This window comes from Notolabrus celidotus, chromosome 16 (genome assembly GCF_009762535.1).
Source record: "Notolabrus celidotus isolate fNotCel1 chromosome 16, fNotCel1.pri, whole genome shotgun sequence".
In the NCBI taxonomy this organism is placed as follows: Eukaryota; Metazoa; Chordata; class Actinopteri; order Labriformes; family Labridae; genus Notolabrus; species Notolabrus celidotus.
In genome coordinates, this window is record NC_048287.1 from 225,278 (window position 1) to 252,391 (window position 27,114).

The 27,114-nt window shown below is 42.0% G+C and overlaps 1 protein-coding gene across 1 annotated transcript in view; it reads left to right on the forward strand.

Annotated features, from left to right (window-relative positions):
• Positions 1–27,114, forward strand: part of kcng2 (potassium voltage-gated channel, subfamily G, member 2) — a 67,200-nt gene that overhangs the window by 20,265 nt on the left and 19,821 nt on the right. The window contains exon 2 of the mRNA XM_034704217.1: positions 3,946–4,834. Coding sequence (XP_034560108.1) covers positions 4,052–4,834 — 783 coding nt within the window. The 5' untranslated portion in view covers positions 3,946–4,051. The remainder of the gene's footprint in view (positions 1–3,945; positions 4,835–27,114) is intronic.

Genomic DNA, 27,114 nt, shown 5'->3' on the forward strand with positions numbered 1-27,114 from the left:
TTTATTTCGGACCCAGATACCTCTCTTCCAGCAGCGCTCTCCCTGCTTGAGCAATTTGGATCTATATCTGGATACAAGATCAATATGCACAAGAGTGAACTGTTTCCAATAAACAGAGAGGCGTTTGACTTAGACTACAGTAGTGTCCCATTCCAAATTGAAGAGAGACAGTTTACTTATTTGGGAGTGGTAGCTACCCGGCAGTTTAAGAACCTTTTAAAAGAAAACTTTATTACCCTGCTGAACCAGGTCAGAACATTATTGTCACAGTGGTCCCCCCTTGCATTATCGCTCGCTGGGCGAATTAACTCTATAAAAATGAACATACTCCCAAAATTTACATATTTGTTTCAGTGTGTTCCAGTATTTATTCCAAAATCGTTTTTTGTCTCACTAGATTCCATTGTCTCCTCGTACATCTGGCAGGGCAAGAGGCCTCGAGTTAGCAAAGCCCTGCTTCAGAGACCCAAAAGGGACGGAGGTATGGGACTCCCCGATTTCCGACATTATTACTGGGCTACCAATATTCGTTGTATTACTTTTTGGACCCGCTTTTATCTCCAGTCGGACGGTCCAGACTGGACATCTCTGGAGCTGAACTCATGCCGAGATGTCTCCCTTCCTGCACTCCTCGGTGCGCCGCTTGACTGCCCCTTACCAAAATCACTGAATAACCCAGTAGTGCGTCATACCATTCGGGTGTGGACCCAATTTAGGAGATCTTTTGGATACAAACTCTTCTCCCCTCTGAGTCCGATTGCTTCCAACCACCTTTTCACCCCCTCGCGCTCTGACTCGACTTTTCGGACCTGGCATGAAAGGGGCATCAGGTCATTTGCGTGCATGTTTGAAGACGGCTGTTTTGTTTCCTTTAATCAACTGACTGAGAAATACAACCTACCCAAAACACATTTCTTTCGGTATTTACAGGTCAGACAGTATGTCCGCTCGGTTGTGCCTTGTTTCCCCTCAGTACCCATAGCTAACCCAATTGACACCTTTCTCTCCTTCGATCCACTGTCCAGAGGTGCACTGTCCAAATTACACAATACCATTTCGAAGCTGATAAGTTCACCACTGGACAAGATTAAGGCGGCTTGGGAACAGGACTTGGGACACATATCTGATGACCAATGGGACTCCATTCTATCATCAATACATAAATCCTCCATCTGCGCTAGACACTGTCTGCTTCAATTTAAGGTGGTCCACAGGGCTCACATGTCCAAGGTCAAGCTGTCCAGTATCTACCCCGATATAACTCCCACCTGTGACAAGTGCAATTGTAATGATGCTTCCCTGATACACATGTACTGGCTGTGTCCTAAGTTGCAGAAATTCTGGCATGATATATTCCACACCTTGTCTAAAGTATTACAGAAAAATGTAAATCTTAGCCCTACTCTTGCCCTGTTTGGTATTGCTGGTGGAGATAACCCCCACCTCACTCCTACAGAACACCGCATGGTTGCCTTTGCCTTGCTCTTGGCCAGACGTACAATCCTGCTAAAATGGAAGGGTGCTGCCCTGCCCACGCTTGACCAGTGGCGTCAGGATGTAATGTCCTGTCTTAAACTCGAGATGCTACGTTTTTCTATCAGTAGCTCGAAGAGGAAATTTTATGAGACATGGGACCCTTTCTTAGTCTACTTTCATGACACCCAAACTAAACCATCATAAGATGAGCTTTTATACGGCCCTTGGCATAAGAAGTAAGATCTGACTCTGTGTGGTGCGCTGCAAACTGACTCTTACATATTACGCCTCAATTTTTCAGGACAGCTGGGGATGGAGGGAGGAGATGGGAGGGTGGGAAGGGCTATTGCACTATGTCAGGTATTACTATCACTGCCGCAGAGACCTGTTCGTCTTCCTTGTTTTGCACAATACAGTACCATCTGTGGCAATGTAGAACATTACCGCCCAACCCCGGTGTTTTCTGTCTTATTTTTTTTTTTTTTTTTTTGTATTTGGGTGTGCTGTGTTTTGTATTGTCATATGTGTTCAAAACTCAATAAAAATATTTGAAATAAAAAAAAGCAGATCTTTACAGCAGAAATAAACATATTTACAGTCTGGTTCAAAAGACGAGTGTAGTCTGGATAGCTCATTTTTCTATCGGCACACACTGTATGGGGGTTGAATTTATTTCTAACGTGGTACTTTCAAAGATATTGAGTTTTCCAATGAGAGGCACAGCTGACTTGATTGACAGGCGGGAACACTGTAGCTGTCTGCTAGGAGGCCTCTTTACATCACAGTTGCTCGACAGCAGCAATATGGCTGCCGCCGCCGATTAGCCCAAAAACAGCGCTTAAAGGTGACATATCATGCAAAATTGACTTTTTAATGGTTCTCTACCTGAAATATGTTTCCCTGGCCTGTCTACAAACCCCCTGAGAATGAAAAAATCCATTCTGCCCCTGTTCTGATTTCTCCACCTTTCTGTAAATGTGTGTGAAACGAGCCGTTTCAGACTTCAGTGTTTTTGTTACGTAACAACAATATCCGGTCTATCACGGAGTCAGAGCTCGGAGCTTGTTCAGCCCATAGACTGTATAAAATAATACTGAATCCCTCCTCTGTTTTTCATTACCTGCACACATGTGTGCTAACAAGGAGCTTAGGAGGGAGGCATGCTAGTTGTAGGCTGTCTTAATAAACACAAAGGTCGGTTTACTCCCCACGTGGATGATTTTTATTTATAATGGATAAGTGCTAGCGCTAGTTAGCATAGCCACATAGCTACATGTTCATAGCTGTAGCTGTAGCTGTGTACCAAGACACACGTCGACATACTGACAAATAAAACAAGAAACACTAAATCTGTGATCAATCCTTCAGAAAGGTCCTGCTGCCTTTCTGTTAGAGGTCGGTTTTACTCCCCACGTCTGCAGATTTGAAGATCTAGTGGATTATTTTTTATTTATCATAGATAAGTGCTAGCACTAGTTAGCATAGCCACATAGCTACATGTTCGTGGCTGTGTACAAAGACACACGTCGACATACTGATAAATAAAACAACAAGAAACACTAAATCTGTGACCAATCCTTCAGAAAGGTCCTGCTGCAGGCGCCTCTCCGTCAGGATCAGATTCTGGATCAGATTCAGAGGGTTGAAGTAACAGCAGCTGTGTATATTCAGCCAACATGTAAACAGTAGATCAACGTGCTGGACAGCCGAGGCACATCCACTTCCTGAGGGGGCGTGGTCAGAGGGAAAACAGAGTGTTCTGAGGAGGACTGAAGAAGAGGGTTTTTCAGGCATGCCAAAATCTGATTTCAAAGTGTTTTTTTGAGCATGAACTTTAAAGACATGTTTTGGGGACCTCTTAGACCAATATATATTGATGAAAAAAGTGTGATATGTCACCTTTAAGAAACAAATGGGTATATTTTATACAGTCTATGCTCAAAACACCTCAGCTAATCAGAAGTTAAATTCATTAATTTCAGCCTTGACAAAAAAAAGAGACATCATGATTGTGCAACTTTATGTTTGACCTGAAGCTTTTATCACAAACTTTTATTCCATCTTAACATTTCTCAAGTTATATTTTTGGCCGTTTTGCATTTATTTGAAAGGACAGCTGAAGAGAGAGAGGAAATGGATCTGCCGTTAAACACTGTCATTATGCATTTTCTGCCGCTCTGTTCTACGTCGCTTCTTCTCTCCGATTGCTTTTAGAGGCTTGTCCAAAAGCGACCGATTCTCTCTGAAAAAAGGGAATGAATCGGACAGATCATATTCACAGAGTTGAATTGGTCTGGTGATGGTTTATCATATCTAAAGAAAGAAAGGCAGTCCAACGCTCAGCTCCCAGAGAGGACCAAACTTATCAGTTCCAGTCACACCAGCTCCACTTTCAGACTCTTCACACAGTGACATTTCATGTTTAGCATAAACACTGAGTAAAGGTTACTTTTCTTCTCTGCCCTACAGAGTCAGACTGTGTTGCTGAATGGGTGACGAGCAACTAGTCACCTCACAGACCCTGTGAAGTTCCTCTCCATCGTATTGTGCAGGACAGAGTCCATCAGTAGCAGTAATGTACCAGGAAGTTGCATTCCTAGCTGGCAGCACTGAACAGCAGTTTACGCCGTTCCACTTCGGCCGTGTGGAGAACACTCAGGAGGTCGTCCCTAAGAAGGGTTTGTTCTACAAGCGGGCCCAGCTCCTTCTTCAGCCCCAGTCTCGCCAACAGGATGGAGATGAGATTGGCCTGGCTGATGGAGCAGCCATTATCAACGTTGGGGGCATCAAGTATTGCATCCCCTGGTCCACGCTGGAGGAGTTCCCCCTGACTCGGCTGGGCAAGCTGCGCGGCTGTAGCAATGAGGCCGAGATCATGGACGTGTGTGACGACTACGACGGCAGCCGTAACGAGTACTTCTTTGATCGAAGCCCGTCAGCTTTCCGCACCATCGTTTCTTTCTTGGCTGCGGGGAAGCTGCGCCTGCTGAGGGAGATGTGCGCCCTGTCCTTCCAGGAGGAGCTGCTGTACTGGGGGGTGGAGGAGGACAACCTGGACTGGTGCTGCCTCAGGAAGCTGCGGCTCAGGCAAGAGGAGTACAAGGAGCAGCAGAGGCTGGAGGAGGAGGAGGATGATCTCACCTCTCCACAGTCCTGTGAGGAGAATCAGCAGCTCCCTCCAGAGGTGGAGGAGACCTGCTCGGGGGGCTGCATGCGACGACTTCGGGACATGGTGGAGAACCCTCACTCCGGCCTGCCAGGGAAGATCTTCGCCTGTTTGTCAGTGGTATTTGTAGCAATCACTGCTGTGACGCTGTGTGTCAGCACCATGCCAGACCTCAGAGAGGAGGAGGAGAGGGTGAGTTAATCTCTCTTTGCTGATCACTTCTTTCTTTAACAGATTTTAACAGATGTCTGGGTTCCTTTATTCTTCCTGGAATGACCTTCTGATGATTACTGCACTAAATTCATTCAGCCTCCACATTATTATCATTGTCACTCACACAAAGACTTCAAAAGCAAGACATCTGTGATCTTTTTTAGGTGAGATTGAATCAAATTACAAGCTGTATGAAAGCTAAAAAGACAGTAATGCTTATCTGACTTCTGTGGGTAAAAGAAGCTCTTTGCGGCTTTTTAACAACATCAACAACAACAAAACAGATGTTCAGATGGTTCATGAACACAATTTTAAAGACACAGAAGTAGTTATGGCATTGTACTGCACACATATCTATAAACTGGAGGCACTCAGGTCCCAGGATTCCTTTTTCAAACCAACAGCCTCAGGGATGTGAAAGCTCTACAGCTGCTACATAAGGATTCAGATTATGTTGATGTGGCAGCCCACATACGGAGTCTTCCTGGGCTTTATTGTAAATCATCGTGACAGAGGGGAATGCTCAGGGACATCCAGGCTTCCTCACCATTCACCTGAAAAGCAGCCCGTTGTGTAGCTCCACTTACTGTTCCTGCTGCACAAAGTTCTTAATATAGAAACATTAAATCTGCGTGTTCCCAACTGTACGCTGTAATCGAGAGTGAACACAACATAAGAAGAAAAGGCTGTTTGCACATCTTCAGATGAATAATCTGGTTTTGGGCTTCAGTTCTGTAAAATCCCACAGATATTCTCCCCATGCTGTTGATTTACTTGACCTGCTTCCAAAAAACAAATGTGAAATAATCTGAAATGAATATGAAATAGCTTCTCGTTATTGTTATGTAACGATGCAATGATTATGCAAATTGTAGCCATGAAGCCTCAATCCGTACAGTCAAGGCTTGTTTACTCAAACCTTATCTAGACCAGCTGACCGCTAAATTAATTAGGAGCTCTGGTTGGAAATGCATTAAGTCTTACATTGCTGCATGTTCACAGAGATGCTAAACAGATGTATTTAAACTGCTATATGTGCTGTTTTAAAATGCCTCTTTGATTTTGCAATCCAAGATTATGTGCTTACACCAACATTTAAAAACAAAGGGAAATGTATGACTTCTCAGAGGCTAATAAGATAAGATAAGATACTCCTTTATTCGTCCCACAACAGGGAAATTCATGGAGTTACAGCAGCAAACAAGAAGGTGTACAGTACAAGAATTGCAACAAGAATATATATACACTGCGTGCACAATTATTAGGCACGTGAGTATTTTTGTGAATATGTTAAACACTATGTTAACAGTCGTTTTCAAATTTGTCAAGAAGTCAGATAGTGAATATATTTCTTCAACTGTGTGGTTAAAATGATGCTTTTTAAAGTACGTTGGCTGTATTTTTAAATAAATGCAGAATCTGCAGAAATGAGTGTGACAAATTATTATGCAAGTTGGTGATAAGAGCATATAACTCGTGAAAATTAAGAACTAGGCACCATTTTAACGTTCTATTGATTGAAAATAATATTTACTACAACTGTTTTCAAACTTCAACAAAAACAACAGTTTTCTTTACATTTGTTTACAAAATAAAACTGTTAATGTCTTTAAAACATTTCAAATCTAAAGTGTTTCTCAAATGTCCAATGTAAGCTCCTTTTCTTTCAGTGAGGGTCAGAGGTCACTGTAAACTGATTCAGTGAGGTTTCTGATGACTTCTCTGCTGACTCTGTGAGCTGTACCTTGTATGGCTTTCCAAAGAGGCTCTTTGAGCTGTATTTCTGCCATTACTGTAAATTATCTTCTTTATTGACCACAAGTTCTCAGTCGGGTTGAAATCAGGTGAGCAGGCAGGCCAGTTCATGAGGCGATCCTCTTTAAAGCCCTGAGATGTCATCCTGTCCTGGGAATAACGTGAGGCATGTGACGGTGCATTGTGCTCATGCATGAACACTAGCATCTTTTTCACTTGAGCTGAATGTCTTTTCCTCCATGCAGGAAAATACAAAAGAGGATCGCCTCATGAAACAAATGTAAAGAAAACAGTTGTTTTTGTTGAAGTTTGAATACAGTTGTAGTAAATATTATTATTTTCAATCAATAGAACGTTTAAAATGGTGCCTAGTTCTTAATTTTTACAAGTTATATGCTCTTATCACCAACTTGCATAATAATGTGGCACGCTCATTTCTGCAGATTCTGCATTAATTTACAAATACAGCCAACGTACTTTAAAAAGCATCATTTTAACCACACAGTTGAAGAAATATATTCACTATCTGACTTCTTGACAAATTTGAAAACGACTGTTAACATAGTTTTTAACATATTCACAAAAATACTCACGTGCCTAATAATTGTGCACGCTGTGTAGAAAAGAAATGTTCATCAAAGACGACAGCTTGGCCATAATTCTCCTGTCAGCCACCACCTCCACAGGTTCCAGGACTGAGCTGGCCTCCTTCACCAGTTAGTTCAGTCTTGCTCTCCTGTATCCTGTCCGCCCACAGCAGGTGAAATCCTTCCAATGTGGCGTTCGTGTCCGGTGTTAGCTCTGTTAGCATGATGCTACTCTGCCAGTATTCCCTCTGGTGCTGGGTTAGCTCGTCCACCTTATCGTAGATAGATCTTACATTCCTCATAACGGTGGGTGGAAGGACAGGTCCATGTTGTCTTTTCTTAGCTTGCCTAATTCTCCTCAGCTCGTAGGGAACATGGGGCCTAGCATCGTTTAGCATCAACATGCTACGGGCTGCCAACAGCTGATCTCGTATGTAAACAATGTTACCATGGATACACGCAGGATCTCCGGACACAGAACAAAAATGGTAAAAACACCACTGCAAACGTAGCCAGTTTGGTGTCGATGGCCAACAAATGAGTCATTAAAAGTCATGACAGGCTCCAAATACAAAGATAAGTAAACAGATGTGAAAAAAGAGTCAACGAAGAGAGAGCTGCTGCAACAAGCAGCCACTGGAGCGGCGCTAAGCAACGGAAGAAGTACATATTCTTATTCCTCCTGTAAGTTAGGAGAGAAGATGGTTTCGGTATGTCAGTGGAGCTGGGGCACGGTCAGCAACACTAGCATTTATATATTTATTTTTCTCTCTGAACCCCTCTACATCAACACACCCAGCCGCACTCTCAGGTGTTCTTCTTCTATTCACCTCACTTCACCACCCGCCTGCTTGACCATGGGGTCCAGAGCCTTCAGCCGGTCTGCTCCCCGCCTCTGGAACTCCCTCCCACCAGACATCCGTAATATGGACTCTCTTTCCATTTTTAAATCACATCTCATGACACATCTTTTTAAACTGTCATATTCACTCAGATTACACCCCTTCACTGCACTGCATCTGATCCTGATCATTTCATTTGTTTGTATTAATTGCACTGTATCATGCCTTGTTGATTTTAGCAGCTTAAAGCTGGGGTTGGTAGTCTCGGAAAACCAGCATGAATTTGAATGTAGTTTTTCCTCATGACTCCGTCTAACCCCTCCCCTCCTCCCTCAGAGCTCCTCCAAAACGACCCCCCCCCCTCACATGCACGAGTGCCGCTGATTCTCGACCATATGATCGTGACTGATTCAAAACCGGTCCTCACCAAAACATTCTCATAGTGAAAGTTAAAAACACAAACAAACATGGCTGCTGTTAGTACTCTACAACTATCATGCTAGCATTATCCAGTTGTACTGGTGACATGATATCAGGAGAAAAGTTATAACACATATATAATACTGTAACAGCTCTACTGTTTGTTAAACGTGTTCAGTGTAGATGTTCTTAATTCCTACAGTGTTGACGGTCAGTGAAGGCATCAGGAGAGGTGTAGGGTGTGCGAGTGGGAGAGAGGAGAGACAAGAGGAGAAGTTCTTCATTCATTCAAACATTGATTGTTGTTTTGTTGGTTGGCGTGATCACGGCCGACAGTGACCGGTTATTAAAGCTCAACGTGTTCACGAATCGGCTCGTCATCACTACAGCGTCCGGACGGACGCTACAATAAATATATATTTTCTGTAGGACTTACTGAACGTCATTAATTATTCTGCTTGTTGGTGAGAGCTTTTTAGACTCTGATCTGGACTACAGTCCTGAGCAAAGCACCTCATCAGGTCAGAGGGGACAGGCCCGAGGACGAGCGAGAGGGGCAGTCAGTAGAGTCAGGGGAAGTAGAGGCAGGAGACGGGGACTCGGAGGAGTGCACGCAGGGGAAATGTACGCGCAGGAGGCGGGCAGAACGGCTGGACGGGATTTGATTGGTTTAAAATTTGGGGAGCCAAAAAACGGTGATTGGTTAGTGTTTTCCCAGGTTTACTCCGGCTGTAGATAGCAGCTTTTTTTCACTCTTTTTTAGGAACACATCATGTATTGATTGCCATCAGGACATAAAGATCATTTTAACCAGTATGACAAAAAGTGGATCTAAATCTGATTACCAACCCCAGCTTTAATTTTGATATTGTTTTTAAACTCTGCCCTGTACTATGACCTTGAGTGCTAAGAAAGGCGCATTTTAAATAAAATGCATTATTATTATTATTATTATTATTATTATTATTATTATTATTATTATTATTTAGACTGGAAACAGAGGGAAACAGCTAGATCAGGTCTGTGTAGAATGAAAGCAAGACACCAGAGCAGCAACTCTAAAAACATCTGAGCTTTTTTTACCATCAAAAAATGTTGGCCTTTGAACTGTACTATATGGATGGAGCTCTAGCCTTGAGACAGTTCCCAGAAAGCATTTTCTATTTTGCATGCACGTTAAATCATTGACCAGTGATGTGCAATTCTTTAAAAGTAATTTTCATATGCATTTACATCAAACTGTCTCATTTAAAGCTATGGTTGGTAGTCAGATTTAGATCCACTTTTTGTTCTACTGGTTAAAATGATCTTATGTCCTGATGGTAATCAATACATAATGTGTTCTTAAAAAAGAGGTAAAAAAAGCTGCTGTCTACAGCCGGAGTAAACCTGGGAAAACACCAACCAATCCCTGCCATCAGGAGCCAAATGATGAAACCAATCAAATCCCGTCCTGCCGTTCTGCCCGCCTCCTGCAGAGCGTACATTTCCTGTTTGTTTGTGTTTTTAACTTTCACTATGAGAATGTTTTGGTGTTTTCTTACCGCTGAGTGAGACATGAGTTGACGTAGTGCAAAACACAAACCATGTGCTGAGGACCGGTTTGGAATCAGTCACCATCATATGGTCGAGAATCAGCGGCACTCGTGCATGAGGGGGGGGGGAGGGGTTAGACGGAGTCCTGAGGAAATACTACATTCAAATTCATGCTTGTTTTCCGTTGCTACCAACCCTAGCTTTAATCACAGACAATTTAAATAACCCCAATGTTAAAACGCCGGGACACAGTGCAAAGTGTTTATAAAAACACACTTTTTGGTTTGCAGATCATTTATGATCTTTATTTGATCGACAATAGTGCAAAGGCAACATATCAAATGTTGTTGAAAAGCTTGTTAGGAGATTCGCCCGTAGCTCCGTAGCTCGGAAGGTAGGCGGTTCGATCCCAGTTCCGCAGTCACATGCCGAAGTGTCCTTGAGCAAGACATTGAACCCCAAATTGCTCCCTCTGTTGTTCAAAGGTGTGTGAATGTGTACGAATGAGATTAGCTAACACTGATGGTCCCTTACATTAGCAGCCGCTACCATCAGTGAGTGAATGGGTATGAATGGATGAATGTGACGTGTAGTGTAAAAGCGCTTTGAGTGGTCAGAAAGACTAGAAACGCGTTATATAAGTACAAGTCCATATACCATAACCGTCTTTAGGGCCCTACGTATAGAAGGAAAGAAAGAAATAGAAAAAAAAGGAGGGAGGGTTGCAGTACGTGAGAACGAAAGAGGAGGAGATGGGTCTGAATCATAAGAGTGCCAGAGGAGGCCCATTCGAGGCTGTTCCTGGGTGTAACATCTCTGTACAAGAGGGACAAGGCTGAAGACCAGTACTAGATGCCCATAACTGTATTTTACATTCCAAACTCCAGAAAGTGGACTGGTTACTTTTCTTTTGTTATTAATCTTTATATTATAAAGAGTGTTATTGAGTGTTTGCTTCAAAACCTTTCTTTACACAGTCTCTAACCCTCTGCTCAGAAAGCTGCTCATTTATCATGAGCTTCACTTTTCTGGTAGAAAGTAACATAATGTCAGAAAATAACTCAGTTCTTACAACCTGGCAGAAGTCCTGTAGTGTTGCCATCACAGAGAGGTTTTCCAGAGTGACTCTGAGAGACCAAGCCAATGCACTGCCTCACCAACAGTATTTGGCACATTGCTGTAGTTAGTCGGATGGCAATTAATTCACTCATAAATAGAGGTTCCTGTGATGCTTAAAGCAAGGTTCAGTTTGGTGCTGCATGCTTTGCTTCTTTCTGTTTGTATGGCTGTTACTCAGGAGTGAATTCCCCAAAGAAACATCTGATAATAAATCAACTCTACAACCTTTAAGTGGAACAAAAAGTTAATGCTAATAAGCAACAGTCTCTGGTTTCTCATTAGGTCTGAAAGTGAGAGCAGAGCACATCCACTTGTTGCTGCATGAAGCTTTCATCCTGAACAAGGAGAAATATTTCCACCTCCGGCTTTTGTTCCCACTTACGGCTCGTGTTGTCACAGTCTTTGACAAGTGAGGCAAAAAGAGAGCGTATTAAAGCTGATGATGTCATCCACCCCAGCCTATTCATGTCCTCATTTACCTTGGAGACTCTGAGAAGGCCTCAGAGATCTGGCTCCAGAGTGTCTTTATTTTACTCTAATTTATCCTTTGAATGACATCAGCAGACTGTTGTGTGATTAAAGAACAATCCTGCAGCCTCCGCTGTCCAAGATATGTCTTCATCTGCAAGGGGGAGGGGTGATAGCAAGAAGTGCTTCAAAGGGAAATTCAATCAGGACGACAAAAAGAATGAAAGGGAAATGTGCAGCAGCTGAAACATAACCAGATTTTATCTCTAATTAGGCTCCATATGTCTTTAGATGGCTTCTTGAATCCACAGCTTCAGTTATTTGAATCAATAGGCAACAGGTGTGTTTAGGTGCACATTTAGTGCTGTCAGTGTCTGAAAACCATTTCATTGTGGCACCAATTAACTACGCAGACATGCCTGAAAGAAGTGAGTTTCACTCCTCCTGCATTTCCTCAGGACTCCGTCTAAATCTGACTACCAACCCCAGCTTTAACTAGATTAATGAGATGGCTGTGTCACTCTTGAAAAACCTACACATCAAAGTAAGATTAACCCCAATCTGCCATCAAAGCGGCAACCCCCGGTCTCAAAATATGAAGCCCATGTGGAAGTGTTATAAACTGCAATTCATCGAGCGTACACTTGAGGCTGGCTTCAGAAACACCAGAAACCACATACACACCCATTCAAAGAAGGCGATCTTTACAGCAGAAATAAACATGTTTACAGCCTGGTTCAAAAAACAGCTCAGCTCTACGTAGCTCATATCTCTATCAGCACACACTGTATGGGGGGTGAATTTATTTCTAACGCGACGGTTCAGAAGATATTAAGATTACGAGTTTTTGCCCAAATAAGGACATGACTGACTTGACTGACAGGCAGGAACACATAGCTGTTGGCTAGGATGCTCAAACTCTGCCTCTTTACCTCACACTAAGGTAATTTGAGTTCAACATTTCCAATATGGCCCCCACCGCCGATGATTGGGTTCAAAACAGCACTAAGGAACATATGGGTGACGTCACAGATACTACGTCCATTATTTATACGGTGTATGCTGCCATCTTCACACTTTCCTCACTGGCATCAACACTGTAGAGGGTAAATAAAGACAAAGTGTTGATGCCAGGTACAGTTAATATGAGGAGGCACATCAGGAAACAACATCACTTTGAACCTCAGATGCTGTGAAAGTACTTGCAGCCTCCGGCTGTTAGGAAGTGTAACATGCTCGTAAATGAACACAGCATCAAATGAGACAAAGTTGATTTTAACACGATGGCTTGAAAAGAAAAATGCAGGTGTGATGGCGCTCCATGAACCCGTACTGTTTGATCAGACAGACGTGGCGATGCAGACTCCTCTCCTTGTTAGGACATGTTTGTGTTCTGATGTTTGTGCTCTGTTAACGCCCCTCACTTCTTCTGCTGCAAAAATTCAGACGAATGTAAAGCCAAGCGTTCAAGGAGCTGAACACTTTCATGAATCCAGCTTGGTGAATTGCTTTTGCTAATTACCACATTTCTTTCTGTTGAGTCTGCCCACTCATACTCCATACACAGCCTCCTAATATCCATTAGCTTTGATAGCCAGTCACAACTGCTCAGATCTCCCTCTGACAATGAAACTAATGAAATGAGCATTTCCCAATTCTATAGCATATTATCTTTCGTTATGCAGTGTGTTTGTTAGGTTTCAGTTCTGGTTCTGGTGTTGGGGTATGAAAGCAACCGCACTCCATGTTGGATAGAAAGACAATGATCCTGACTCAGGAGCTGACATGTTAGTTTGTATCTGGATTTAGTTTTCTGATGAGCTTCTTGAATCCATCATTTCTGATGGTGCTAACATGAATGCATCACGGTTATTCAGGGTTCAGTTGTCCTACGGTTACGGTGGACATTAAACGTGTCCGAAATGCACAGCAGAAGTTTTCTCCATGCTCTTCCTTTACCCACATCCTGACAGTATATTTAAGGAAGTGCAATAAGTTAATAATCTGTGAAGGCTCTCAGTCATCCAGGTCATGGTAATCCAAAGCTTGATCCGTAAGGCAACTGGACTGGTAGAAATTCTTGAATTTCTTATTATGTTAATGATTAATGCAGAGTCGACTCAGTGTCAGACTAACGACTCTGCTTTGAGCTGCTAGGCTTTGAGTTTTCTTCAGTGTCGTTGTCCCTCCTCTCAGCTGTGTTTACATTCTGCTCCAAACGTCTTTAAGCCCCGCCTACCTCTCACCCTGCAACATGATTGGCTGTCCAATGCCGCCTTTTTCTTCTGTCTAATGTTGGGTAGCAACTAGCGTTTAAGGCTCATTAGCCACTTTTTAGGTGGCTGGGTGGTGTAATTACATGTTTATTTATATCAATTTTTTATCAAACATTTTCTATATTTATATCAAGAAAAATTATATCTCAACAATAATCGTTATTGAATCATCACCCAGCACTAGCTGACATTCAAGTTGAATTAAAAAACTATGGCTGATTATTGAATTAAACTTGAGATCATATGACACAAACCTGATTCATCTTCACCTTTTAGATTTACATGGCTAATGTTTTAGATCGGTTGCATAAAATCATCGTAGGCACAAACTTCCAGTGGTTTTAAATGGTGTAAATGAGGTTTTCTCTCTACACAACAACTGCTGCAGAATATGGCCATGCTCACTAGATATTTTCTTACTTCTGCCTGCTTCTATTTTTTGAGTGATACACAGGTTGTGCAGTTTGCTCCAGCTGCCTCCTGTGGGTGAAAACCATGTGGGCTGTAAGTGAACCAAAACAATACAGTTTAGGGCCAGAAAACCAAGACACTGAGCCAAGCGATGGCAGCATTATTTTAAAGCTGAGAGGAACAGCAGAGTCAGCTGTTTGATATTTGATTCTGTACTCTCCAGAGATCCCTTTAAACATAGTTATGCAAGCCATCGAAGTCACCTGAAGCGTCTCACCACTTTTAACTTCTCTTTCACAAAGCTAAAAGCTGTCAGGCATGGACGTAGGCTTTAATTTAATTACACAGTGAAAAAGGAGGACAATCAATCAATCAATCTTTATTTGTACAGCGCCAAATTCCAACAAACGTTATCTCAAGACTCTTTTACAAACAGAGCAGGTCTAGACCACTCTATGTCAAATTATGAACAGAGACCCAACACCAAGACAGGTTAAGACTCAGTCTGACCCCACCTTAATCCACCATGAGCATTGCACCTCACAGTATTTAGCTAGTTACAGCAGAGAGGACAAACTTCCTTTAACAGGGAGAAACCTCGAGCAGAACCAGACTCATGTTAGACAGCCATCTGCTGAGACCGAGTTGGGTCTGGAAAGAGGGATAGAGGAGAATAAGAGAGAGAGGGAGCGGTGATAGTGATGAGACAAGTAGTAGTAGCTGTTGCCGCTGGAGTCCAGCACGTCCGTATCAGCTGGAGTCTGGAACGTCCACAGCAGGAGGATGTCTACAGCAGCTCAGAGGAACCTACGAGACAAGGGAGCTCAGGGACTCCAGAAAGGTCTATGGTTAGTAACTTTAATGGGACAGGGAGAGTTAAAGTAAGTGACGGGGGGGGGGCCCCCCCCCCCCCGTTAGTGCATGTCAGTGCGCCAGTTCCCCCCGGCAGCCTAAGCCTATGGCAGCATAACTACAATGCAATGCAACCTACAATGCAGGAAGCGGACAGGTTTCTGCCAAGCGTGCCAGATAAGGCCTTGGTGGTGAGGCTTTCAGCCGTGTGTCTGCCCCCTGGTGGCTGGCTGCAGTATAGGTCAAAAAAGCAGTCAAACTTTAAAAAATAAATACACGTTGTACGAACGTTTCTCACATCCGTATGCTGTGGTGATATGTAGTTAGTATTTGACTGTTTTGTGTTCAAGGCCTCTTTTTTTCTGAAAAGTTTCTTTTTCATTAGTTATTAGAGTTTAAAAAACGGGGTTTTACTTCCGGGTTTCCTTTGATTCACAGCCGCCGTAGAGAGAAACTTCAAAGTCTTGTGACGCTACACTGTAGGGCGGAGGTTATTACAGTGGCTTCACAGGCTCTGGCTGCACAATGGCTGCGCCCAGGAGAGGGATTTTTTGGCTTCAGAACTGTACAACTGGAAGAGGCGGAGCAACGCTGTCCATTTTTATTTACAGTCTATGGTTTCTGCACCCGGTTCTTCTGGTCCTGAGTACAGAGTTCAGGCAGAAAGCAGAATTTTTTAAAAAGCTGCCTGCAATGGAGAGCACTTAGTCTGGCTGCCTAATCTAATGTGGCTCATAGAAAGGCATTCAATGGATGGGAGACCTTTCTTTATCCTCATCCACACACACACACACACACACACACACACACACACACACACACACACACACACACACACACACACACACACACACAGACACACAAGGAAAAACAGAAGCCATAATGCATTTCACATTTCATGCTCCCTCTTCACCACTCTCTGAATGAATAGAGCATTAAACATCTCCAGTGTTTTGTCGATTCCTTCCTTCAGTATTGCTTACTCTGTTCATAAGCATCTTTGGAAACTGTGCTCTTGTCCCATTTATCACCAGCAGGAGCCCCGGCTGTGGATCTAACCTTTCAGTGACTCTGCTCGTGCCTCAGAGCCCTATACACTCCATTCTTATGTAAATCCTTGCCACTTTAAAGTGCACCCAGCCCCAGTAATATATCATCAAAGAGGAACCGCAGAGCTCAGAGGGTGTGGATCTGTGGAAGACAAATATGTGAAAAAGCAGAAGGGGAACAGAGAATAGTGTCTCTGCAGAAAACGAGAGCTGCACCTAACTCATTCCTTCTGTCTGAGTGGAAATACTGCTGTTCAGACCCAGACTAATGTGCAATCCATCATGGTGCTTATGATTTGTGTTCCTCATCCAGTGTTGGTGAATAATTTTTGATGAGTGGAGGAATGATTTCACTTTGAATATAAACTCTAAATCACCATTGGAATATTGCCATTTAGGCTAACGTCAGCAAACTCCAGTTCCAATCAAAAGCTGTGTGAGGCCACTGAGCAGAGAAGAGCTGTAAAAGAGCTGTAAATTACCATGACAAGTAACAGTTTGCTTTTTCTGCCCACAAATACACATACCCCAGCTCCTTTATGTTACCTAAACCTCATCCAGCAGGCAGGCTCAACGTTTGAGCCGGCATGACATACCAGAGATCAGAGGTGCAGTTTGCTAGTGATATCCAGGAGACAGAGTTTAGATTGAAATGCGCCCCTGCCCTTGCTCACCGCTCCTGTATGTGAAGCTCTATAAGCAGCGTTTGCCTTCAAGGACAAGGAGCTGCTGTGATAAATGAGAAGTATGAGCCTCCATTTGTCAAGTTTCTTACCTTCACATGTGGCTATCAATATGTATTCTTTAGTGTACAAGAGCTCAGCTTTCTTCTCCTTCTTCTTCCAACTGGTCCATTTTGGACAAATACAAAACCACATACAAGCTTAATTTGTCCCTTCCATGTGTCGGCCAAATCCGTCTCCGATCCGTCATAGCACAGGATCTGATGGTTTTTATTCTAGTCAATGTGTTAACTTCCACACGCACTCTTTCCTTTTATCGTGTCATCATTTATGTTTCATTTGTGATCCACTTTGTTGAAAGTTAAGCTACCATACTGACCCCAATATGATATATATATTTCCTTAAAACCCATCGGACAAAAGCGGGATCGTCTAACAGCCAAATTCCACCAGATCCAGCTCCGGTCTGTCACGGCACTGGATCTGATAGGTTTCTATTCTAGTCAATGTGTTAACTTCCACTGGATCCACTCCGCTGTGTTCCAATCTCAACAGAGCAGATGGAGCGGGACAGGAAGTCAGGCACCAAAACAAAATGAAAACATCCTGTTAATTTTCAGAATAAAACACTGTGGGCCTGATCTACTATGATCTCAAATAACGAGCGCTATATTGCATGTGCAAACTAAAACATTGCACGCGTAACGCTGTGCCAGTTTGCACCTGTCTTTCAAACGTGCTAAATATAGACGCAAAAACACTGCCCGCTATCTGTTTCAGGTTTGATAAATCACATTGTGTGTGCTAAATGATTACATTTTCATCTCTTCCTCCCAGTATTTTGCGCGTTCTGATAATCTGCATGTATTTTGCAGACACGCTAAATGGATTGCGAGCTCTATTTTGCTCATTTGACAGACGCAATCCTCGGTGCACCCGGTTAGTACATCTGCTTTGCGTGCGCATCAAGTTTGCACGTGTTTTCATACACGCAAACCTTTAGTAGATCGGGCCCAAAGTGTTATCACCAGATCGTATTTCACTTAACTACAAGAACAAACTGTCATGATGAGCGGAGCCAGGCCTGGAGTCAACAGGTCAGAGGTTTTCAGAGGACCAGAAAGACAACATGGATGAGGAGAGGAGGAGGAGAATCCTTGATTCAGTGATTACCGCGGGAAAACCTCGGTCAGTTGACTCCAGCTGTGCGGAGGTCCTGCTCCGTGCTGAGTTCTGAAAACACAACTGGTGGTTGTTGATGGACGAGAGAGCACAGAGCCGGACCACAGCAGATCTGGTGGAAGTCCAATGTTAAAAGGCATGTTCTAAGTTAACAAACAAAATGATTCTATTCATTTTAACACATTTATGAATACTTCATTCCATTTCTACCAAGACTGTTAAATGCACTTTTAGGAGAACGAGTCAAAACCAGACTACTAAGTTTTTCAAGCAGGACTGTTGGGAGTTTTAATAGTTGGTGGGATGTTGGACTTTCCTGGCAGGTGGCATGAAACATGATTGGGATAATGTTGCTCTGGCAGCTTTGATGCACCTTTAATGTGAAACTACAAATGTTTGAACATAGGGACATCTTACAATTTATTATTTTGTAGCATGATTGCCTGAAAATAATGTTTTTTGTTTCTGAACCACCTTATCGTAAAGGAAAGCATTTTTTAAATATGGAATCATAATCATACGTTTGATGAGAAGCATCATAAAATAACCCTTCTTAATAAATCCTTTTAATAACCTTTGTGGACCGCTCTGTCGGGCACTTCTCCAGTGAGGGTTGTGTATCTGAGTTTGTTTTGAACATGTATAATGCAGCAGTAAGCAATAATTAGTAAAGCTCTGGCAGCTGAAAATGAGAAAATACAGTGTCTACGTTTGTTTGTCTGACATGAGAGCAGAAAAGCTGCAGCAAAGACCAGTTTTAATAACTTGAAAGTTGAAACCATACATCAATGTTGGACTTATTCATGAAACACGTTAAGGTATTCATTAGTAAGCATAAATTCTGAATCCATCCTGACATGGAGCTGGGAACCATACATCTACCCTTTTGTTTTATATCCCCACAGGTATGTATCTATCTTGCTATATATCTATATACATCTATCTATCTGTCCTCTGTTTGCTTTAGCAGACTGGTACACTGCAAACCAAAGGTCTGAACTGTGACTAAAAGGTTAAAAAGCATTTCTCCTTGTTTCCGTTTACTTACTGTTAACAGAAAATACTTCAGCTGAGCTTTCTCTAATTGCTCCTCCCTGCAGAGCTGCAAGCACACCCAGCTAAACAGCCTCTCAGCGCATGAAGAGGGAACATCATCGGCTTTAAGTATTAGAAAATCCCTCTCCTGTTACCATAGAAGCATTTGCATCAGTAAGCTTGCAGCCAGAGCAGTCTCTCTGCTGTTTATTGAAACAATGTGCAGAAATACCAAATGTATTCCAAGGAACATTTCTCTCAGTGTTACCTGAAAGGAAGCAGTTTGCTCCATAAAATAAAGGATATCCAGTGATTGTCTCCCGGGGTGTGAGGGTACATTTGTCATCAGTCAATTAATCAATCAATCTTTATTTGTAGAGCGCCAAATCACAACAAACGTTATCTCAAGACTCTTTCACAAACAGAGCAGGTCTAGACCACTCTATGTCAAACTATGAACAGAGACCCAACATCAAGACAGGATAAGACTCAGTCTGACCCCACCTTAATCCACCATGAGCATTGCACCTCACAGTATTTAGCTAGTTACAGCAGAGAGGACAAACTTCCTATAACAGGCAGAAACCTCGAGCAGAACCAGACTCATGTTAGACAGCCATCTGCCTCGACCGAGTTGGGTCTTGAAAGAGGGATAGAGGAGAATAAGAGAGAGATGGAGTGGTGATAGTGATGAGACGAGTAGTAGTAGCTGTTGCCGCTGGAGTCCAGCACGTCCGTATCAGCTGGAGTCTGGAACGTCCACAGCAGGAGGACGTCTACGGCAGCTCAGAGGAACCTACGAGATAAGTTGTGTCTTAATGTGATCAGTTCTATTACAGTTTTTCTCAGTCGCTTTGGTACATTTCTTGAATCATCCTCGACATTTGCAAAACAGTAAGTGCATTTGTCAAAACAATTGGTACAAATAGCAAAACACCATGGATTACCTGCAAAAGCCAGTATCTTGCTCAAAATCCTTAGTCCATCTCTCAAAAGTAAATATCTGTGTCAATGAACATGTCAGTGCCATCAGAGTGACAAGTCCTTGTGTCGATGTGTACGGATAAGACAAACTGCTGAGTCGTGTTGTCAATATACCAGTGTACTCTGGTACTATGGCTGAACTATGGCTAAGATTTGATGACAGTTATTGTAAATTGTAAGTTACACCTTAGTGTATTGTGGCTCTTATCTTATCAGGAACGCGCAGATGTCCTCTGCCTCTTCCTCTGCCTCCCAACTCCTCCACCACGCAGCCTCACTCCTCTTCTTCTTCTCCTTCTCTCTGGCTGTTGACCCAGTCCAGTTCCTTGTCCTTCCATTGTCAGACATTGTAACATTGTGTTGTGCTCCGGCTATATATATACTTGCAAGTTGATGGTTCATGAGATGCACCTTTGAGCTATTTCAGAAAACTGGTTGATCATTGGTTGATCTAATGCTTCACAATTTATTGGAGCAATTTACCAATTCAGGACAGATTTAGAAAAAAAGTCTGATGGAGATGTACAGAAATATGACTGACATATTCTGACAACATGTTCAACCATTTTGTCTGTCAAGTGATGTTTGGAAGTACTTAAAAAAAACGATGAAGTTAATGAGCAGTGCAAGATATGTAGCGTTAAACTTACATACCATAGAAACACTAGTTTGATGATTAACCACATACGCTTAAAGCACAAGGAGAAAACAGTGGAGACAGATAACAGGCAGTCTGGCATCACGTCTTTGCTCACCCTGTTAGCACACGTTGTTGTGATGAAACCAGAGCGGAGAAGATTAGCCTGATAATAACCAAAATGTTAACTGGAGATATGCTTCCATTAAGTTTTGTGGAAGGAGAAGGCTTCAAAGAGCTGATCGCGTTAGTCGAGTCGGAGTACAAGCTACCATCACAGAGAACAACAACTATGAGAGTGGAAAAGATGTCTGAAGAAAAGGCAGTCCGACGGACTTTTATTTATTTACTTTTGTTTATAGTTAAAAAAAAAAAAGTAATTGTGAGTACTCAAGTAATCTTGAGTAACCGATTACAAGGTTTTTTTAAATTCCCATCCCTAGAACCGATAATTATCAACACCGATAATTATCGTGCATCCCTAGTTGGTAATAACAGCTTAAACAATATAATAAATAAATATTGGTATTAATATGACTTTAAGTTGTAGTAAAAAATAATAATGTAATATAACATAATATAATAAAACAAAGTTAATTATATAATATAATGTAATATGCACTACAATGGTTCAGTCATGTTCCAAAAGATTTATCCGGCCGTAGTTTTTGGCATCAAATCTAAAACAACTGCAGCTGTTACAGGTTCAATCAATCAGGTTAACATGAACATTGATTCATCTTTGTGAAACCAAACCAAGGTGAAGTCAATAACACATTAAACATGTGCTTTGCCTTTTAGTGACATTTTGTATTCTTCAGTTAATTTGACACGGTGCTGTATTATCGTACGGTTGAATTCCACTATTATTGATTGATTATTTCATTGTAACAGTATTGTTATTGTTGGTCATGTATTAAGTATGGTATCCTGCCTCTACTCCAGTGTTCATTTTGTTAATGAGAATCATGACGAAAACAAGACTATGACGAGCTAATGCGCTTTATGAACCAGCTTTCCTCACCTCCATGCATCTGTCTCGTCTTCATTGATTTTTACTCCGGTGTGCGTTAGTGACAAAGACACAACTGGGGGACGTCTGTTTAATATTCAATCAATCAATCAATCAGACTTTATTTATAAAGCGCTTTTCACACAATGACATTGTAACACAAAGTGCTGTACATAAAAACAACTTCAAATAGAATAAATTAAGAAAAAGATCCCAGCCCCAGCCCCAGCCCCAAACCCCCCCCCCACAATCCTAAGGTTAACAACACAATATGCAACAGTAGTAATAAAAACAATAAAATAAATAAATAAAAAATCTAAATAATTTGCTGAATGAACTGAGGAAACGCTCTCATGTTATCTTAATGAGGAAACACTGGAGGTAAAATAAGATGTTAAAACTCAAAACAGGAAATTAAAATCACCAAAGTAAAATACATTTCTAAGATAATAAAAGACTAAAATATTAAACCATTAAAAGAAAATAAGATGTGAGACTTAAAATAAATAAATAAGTAAATAAATAAATAAAGTAGAATAAAAGTGACTACATTTGAAATAGATAATAAATAAATAAATAAATAAATAGATAAAACTGTTAAGAATAAAAATAAAACTTATTTAAAAGCAAGACTAAAAAGATAGGTCTTGAGTTTGCCTTTAAAAATATTTGATGTTTGCCATGAACTGACGGTCTGTCCAGTGTGCCTGTCACTGCAGGTGCACTCAGGGACCGTTGTAAATGTGCTATTGCGCTATTGCCCTTATATTGTGTTCATGGCATTTTTCTGTGAATCAAGAGAATGAAAATACAGTCACAGTGGTCACATCTCACATTCTTTTTACTCTTTAGCAGGGACAGGCTGAATTATTTCACTTAAGATATTACAGAAGCAAAAGTGTTAAAGAGTGAAATATTGACTATTTTAACACTTGGTACAACCCTGATACTGATATCTGATCAAATACGTGAATTATTTTAAAGAGAGAAAATGTTTCGGCAAAAATCCAAGACTATAATGTGACTAAAACTAACAGGCATTTCTGTCTAAAGACTAAGACTAAATCTAAAATAGCTGCCAAAATGAACACTGCTCTACTCTTATCTCTAGAAGTCATTTCTGAATCAGTTAAGTCAGATTATCCTGGCCCAGGCTCATGTATGAAAAACTCTGCATGTTACAGCTTTGTGCTGAAGCGCTCACTCCCTTCATATCAAAATAAACTGAAGTCACTTTGTATGAGATGTAACTGTGAAGAAGGATTTTAGAGCTGCACATGTCTCTAACTCACTGCCTCTGTGCTGCCTGCTGTGCTTCAGTTACAGTGATGTATGAGAACACGGGGATTCACAAGTGAGAGGATACACTAGTCAGGCATCAGCCATCAATATCAGTGATACTTTAGATTAGGTGAGATAAGATGAAACTGTAATGGCTCCCATGGGGAATTTGTGCTGTCAGAGCAGCAGTGAACATGATATAAATAACATGTATGGGCTTCCAATGGAGGAGCACGCTGGTCCTGATGTTGCAGGCTGTAATGGATGGCCAGCTCTTCCATTATCAGGTGAACAGAAGGAACAATGCATTAATGTGTACAGTGGTGTAAATTGATGAAGCACATTATTAGCACAGCGCTAGATGCAGGTGACACATGCATTAAAGTGTGTAACGTGTGTTTGTGGCTTTAGGAGAACAGTGTGTCTGAACACTGCTGAACATCGAGGGCTGAAGGGTGGAGAATATTTTGGTCCAGGGAAGCACAGACAGCAGCTGTTACTGTCATGAAGTTCTCCTTCCCTCCCCAAAGAACTGAATATAATAATACATATTGATAAACAACAACAGTGAATGAAGCCAGTATGCCATGTTTTTAGATGCAGCAGGGTTTGCAGGACATTGAGAAATAAGAACATTTTTTAAATGATTAAAACAGTGGATCACTCTGCTGCAGCCGAGGATTAGACCCCTCATCTCACTGAAGATGATGTTCATTAAAATCTCTAAATGTTCTACACCGTATGTAATCACTGCATCTGAGTACAGCAGAGCTGTTTGCCTGCTTAATAAGCTTCTGTTGTCTTATCACACACACAAACCTCCAGAGGCACTGAGGAAATCCACTCCACTGACGCTCAGAAGACCGGGTTTCTGAGGCAGTGTTGTAGTCCAGTCACCAAACCCTGAGTCCGAGTCGAGTCCCGAGTCCTCAGTGTTCACATCTAAGTCGAGGCCTCATTGGTAATATTACTTATTACAAGGAGGGCGGCTGCTTTAGTCTAAACTATTGACTGACTATGTAGACCTGGTCTGACTGTCTGATCCTGGACTAACTTTGTGGGACCTTTTGTATGAAATGAACACATTTCATTATCATTACTGTTGGAGCGATTTCCATCATCTTGTGTACATATTTACTTTATGTTAGTTATTTGTTGTTGTTTATATTGAGTGCAATGTCATGTGCATTATTATTATTTTATTTTAGTGCTCTTTTTGATAGTTTGATGGTTTTGCACCTAGATGCGCAGGTATGGGGCAGACATACAGTATATCCTGTATAAATAATGGACGTAGTATCCGTGATGTCACGCATCTGTCCTGAGCGCTGTTTTGAAGCCAATTGACGGCGGGAGCCATATTGGAAATGTTGAACTCAACCAGACTTGGTGTGAGGTAAAGAGGCGGAGTTTGAGCCTCCTAGTCAACAGCTATGTGTACCCCCCTGTCAGTCAAGTCACTCATGTCCTTATTTGAGCAAAAACTTGTAATCTTAATATCTTCTGAACCGTCGCGTTAGAAATAAATTCACCCCGTACAGTGTGTGCTGATAGAGAAATGAGCTACGTCGACCTAAGCCATTTTTGACCCAGGCTGTAAACATGTTTATTACTGCTGTAAAGATCGTCTCTTTGAATGGGTGTGTATGTGGTTTCTGGTGTTTCTGCAGCATGCCTCTAGTGGACACTCGATGAATTGCAGTTTATAACACTTCCGCATGGGCTTCATATTTTGAGATCGGAGGTTGCCACTTGGGCCGACCCCGGGAAAGGTGAATGTTTCTTTTACCAGAAGACGTTACAGCATGAGGACGCTTCTGGCTTTTTAATGAGAAACCTTTTTAGTTTAATAAGACTTCAGAGAAACTGCAGTTTTTCCTGGACATTTAAAATGTGTTTGATCCTGATCCTGGACTGACTGTGATCCAGTTTTGATTTTAGTAAATTGACGAGGTCTCACTGCCACTGCAGTGAGATTCTAATGAAATCCAGCCGGTGTGACTGGAGATTTATGAATGAAGTCACAGCGCTGTGTGCCGTGTGTTAATGCACGCCGCGCTTCTATCAATGAGAGGACGCGCTCAGAGATTCTGCTGCACTGGGATCACTGCTGGTGTCCAATAAACTCAGCCCAAACACTATTCATCAGAATTCTAACTTACCAATCAACTTAATAACTGTGGTTTAATAATATTATCGTTAGCATGCTAACACAGTAAAGTGATGAATGGGCTCAGTAACTTTAGCATCTCTCTTCTCTGGGTTCATCCTGTACAGATGGCTGTTAAAGTTTGAGCTTGTCTTTCCTTGAAGAGGCTCTTAAATCTCCAACATGTCGCTCTGCTCTCGCTGCATTTACTGTGAAATCTTTGAAAGAAGAACGCACGGCTGGTAGCGTCTTTTAATCCTGGCAGACGTCACGTGAACGTGCATGCAGGTGAACGCGCATGCAGGCGAACGCTTTTGCCAGCCCTCGCTCTGAACGGAATACATTATATGAAACATACAAAATCAAACATGAACATTAAAACTGGAGTAGGACAAGTTCTTCTGATATATTTGTATCAATCACTAGCAAAAAGCAATGTATACATCAATAGGGAGTAATACACAAAGTGGTCTAACACTGAGATGAGAAATCTCACTTGTCTGTGTCAGCAGCTAGACTGCAATACGTTCATCCAATCATTCATTCGCCACCGAGGGCAGTCATTGGCTGACCTGCCGGATGACCTGTGACCTGCCGAAAGACACACCTACTGTTTACCGTAGTGCGCGTGACCTGACTGAGATTGTCATCAACAGGCTGTTCACTAACACAGAACATCTGATAAACATGTCAGAGAGAGAGAAACCGACGATTTTAGCCCAACTTCTGCCCTCAAGTTCTGCCGCTACGCAGAGCAAGAAGAGGGAGACTGTGATGGAAAAGGCGACGACTTCAAAACGCTGGGTGAAGATACAAACACGAGTCAATATTCAGGATGCTTTCCACGACAGCTGAAGGATTTGAAGGGTCTCTAAAGCGACGCCATGGTTGCTGATTTTCTACTGGACAGGTAATCATGTCATTTCATTTGTCTTTGTGTTCATGGTTTAGTTCATCTATGAGACAGCTAGCGGTAACTTCGGCTAATGCTAGCGGCCGGCTAACGGCTTGTAGCTATGTTTATAGAGACCTGTATACAGTCTGTTAGCTGCTAGCTCTTCTGTTGCCCTTTATCAGCAGGAATGGGGTATTGTACAAAGTCTACATGCTGTCTTGTCTGTGTTTTCATAGCTACGAGAAGGAAACATCGATGTCCACACCGTTAGAACACGGGACGCATAGGCTTGCACAGGCTGACAGCAACTGGGGGGATGCCAAAGAAGAGAACCAGGAGGCCAGATGATCCACGTCAACATGTTTACCTTCAACAGCCATTATTTATATTTCTGTAAAAATACATTTTCTAATAAAAGTAAATGTAAAACAACTCTTTGATATTGCAATTATTTGTTTATAATGTTGTATGTTACTTGATATGGATTTAATTATTTTGCAATTTGAAGAGAGAAGGCCAGTGTAAATTTAAAGATTTATTTAACAAATGTATACACAGCACACTCAAGTATTTTTTTTACATGAAGATAAATATAAAATATATGCAAAGAAACTAAAGGGTCACCATACAAGTATTGTATGTAATCATGTCATAGTTTCATTCACTCCCCACTGAAACCTTTATACTATCCATGTGGATCTGGGTAAGGGTCACGGATTTTCCAGATACAGCAACAAGGTATTACTCCTCTATGACCTGCACCAAGTGCTCCATGCTGCCAGGCAACAACCTGTCAGTGCAGCATGGCGGAACTTTCTGTTGCTGTCCCCAGGATCTGGAGCTCGTCCCCGGTCGTTGCTCTCCCTCTCGCTCGTCTGGCTCGCCTTGCACTGGACCCCGGTCTCGTCCTCTCCGACCTGAGGTGCTTGGCTCAGGATCGTAATCAGCAGTCATCATGAGAGCTCTAACAAGCACAAAAAACAGTCAATATGTTGAAGTTCCAACACGAAAATGAAGACTGTCAACAATGGTGAAAGCTAATAAATGTATAGGTACTGTAGCCGTTTAGTAATAAAACATCATGAA